General features: G+C 31.9%; 1 gene segment (V, D, J or C); it reads right to left on the bottom strand.

Moving 5' to 3' along the window:
• Positions 1–389: 389 nt before the first annotated feature.
• On the bottom strand, positions 390–1,018 carry LOC132124927 (immunoglobulin kappa variable 1-39-like). The segment is given in 2 exon segments: positions 390–754; positions 862–1,018. Coding segments are annotated over 2 exon segments (375 nt in total).
• Between the last annotated feature and the right edge of the window lie 692 nt (positions 1,019–1,710).

Below are 1,710 nucleotides of genomic sequence, written 5' to 3'. Positions count from 1 at the left end.
AGATAATTTCTGACAGTTGAATGATAGTTCCTCTGGTTCCACTTTATATTATATGGTTTTAACTACTATGTACTTGCATCAGAAAATAGGTACAATGTACTTATTGTGTTCATAGTTTCTTGCAAAACACTTCTGCTGCTACTGAGGTGGGGTTAGGAAGGTTAGGAACATTAGCAGTTAAGGCCACCAAATATAAATGTGATGAAAAAGCATTGATCAAAGAGTGTTGTACGTCCATCTGCTGTATAGAGTGTACAATTATAATCCACTTAAATTATTTTATTATAACATTTATAAAATAATTAATTAAATTAGAATTAAGTTTGTTACTTGTTTGTGATCCTCTCATCAGCAGCTGCAGTGTCTCTCAGCTGTATCAGTGCAGTCACTGTGACTCTGACTGACGGAGGTTTTTGTACGACTCTTAATCACTGTGTGAACACACAGTTACTAGGACAGTGTACACTCATACAGTAATAATCTCCTGTATCTTCAGTCTGGACTCCACTGATGGTCAGAGAGAAATCAGTGCCAGATCCACTGCCACTGAATCTAGATGGAGTTCCTGACTGGAGGCTGTTTATGTAATAAATGAGGAGTTTAGGAGCATCTCCAGGTTTCTGCTGATACCAAGACACACAGGTACTACACCTAGTAAGTGTCTGACTGGTTTTACAGCTGATCGTAACAGTTTCTCCTTGATTGATGGATTTTATTTCTGGATTCTGAGTCACTGTCATTTGTCCCCAGATCTCTGAAATAAGACATTTTAGTTGTTTAGTTAACATTTTGATTAACTAATCATACTAGTGCATAGAATATGAGATGTTGTAGTAGTTTGATTTATTATAAGATATTTACCCTGAATGCAGAGCGTCAGAGTCCAGATGAGGATGATGATGTTGTTCATTGTTGTTGTTGTGTCTTGTGTGATGATGAAGATTGTGTTCTGTTCTGCTCTCAGTCATGAAGTGTAAAACTCACAGCTCTATAAACACTCTCATGCAAAGTGTCTCTGTATGTAAATGCTTTTCAAACACAGAACGGACAGCTGTCAGACTCAGATCGGTTCATGTTCTACAAAACAATAAAAGTTTTCATACTTTAAGTTTATAATGAGCTTTATAAAGTCTTTATAATGAGTCTTTATTTTACTGATTATTAAAAAAAACCTAATAATATTAAAGATCATCTGCTTTCTAAACATTTTTAAGAGTTAAATATTCAGATCTTGGGGTGTTTAATGATCGTCTGGTGGTTTTGTTCAGAGATATATTAGATTATTATTAATCTGATTAATATGTACAGAAGTAAAAATAAAAGCACAATCAATTCTAATAAATAAAACAGAACAGCTGTTTTTAACTCTACTGGATATTATTTAATCAAATTTCAGCAATAAAACTATATATCCTAAATAACGGAGGATTCATCCCAAAAGTGAGAAACAAATTGAGATTTTCAAAGACATAAATGATGAGAAATTATGTGAAAATATTTGTATCTGTTCAAAAGAGCATTAGTATGAAACTCTGTACACATACATACCATCAAAATAATTCAATATTTATAAAATAATAATAATAATAATAATAAAAACTTTTAATAACTTCTTCTGAACCATAAAGTCATATTTCTGAACATTTTGTAGGCTGATGTGTTTAATTCAATCATATTGTGCTTGTATTAAAAAAAAATTTTTTTAATAAA

This window comes from Carassius carassius, chromosome 43, assembly GCF_963082965.1.
Source record: "Carassius carassius chromosome 43, fCarCar2.1, whole genome shotgun sequence".
NCBI classification, from domain to species: Eukaryota; Metazoa; Chordata; class Actinopteri; order Cypriniformes; family Cyprinidae; genus Carassius; species Carassius carassius.
This window is presented reverse-complemented; position numbering and strand designations above follow the sequence as displayed.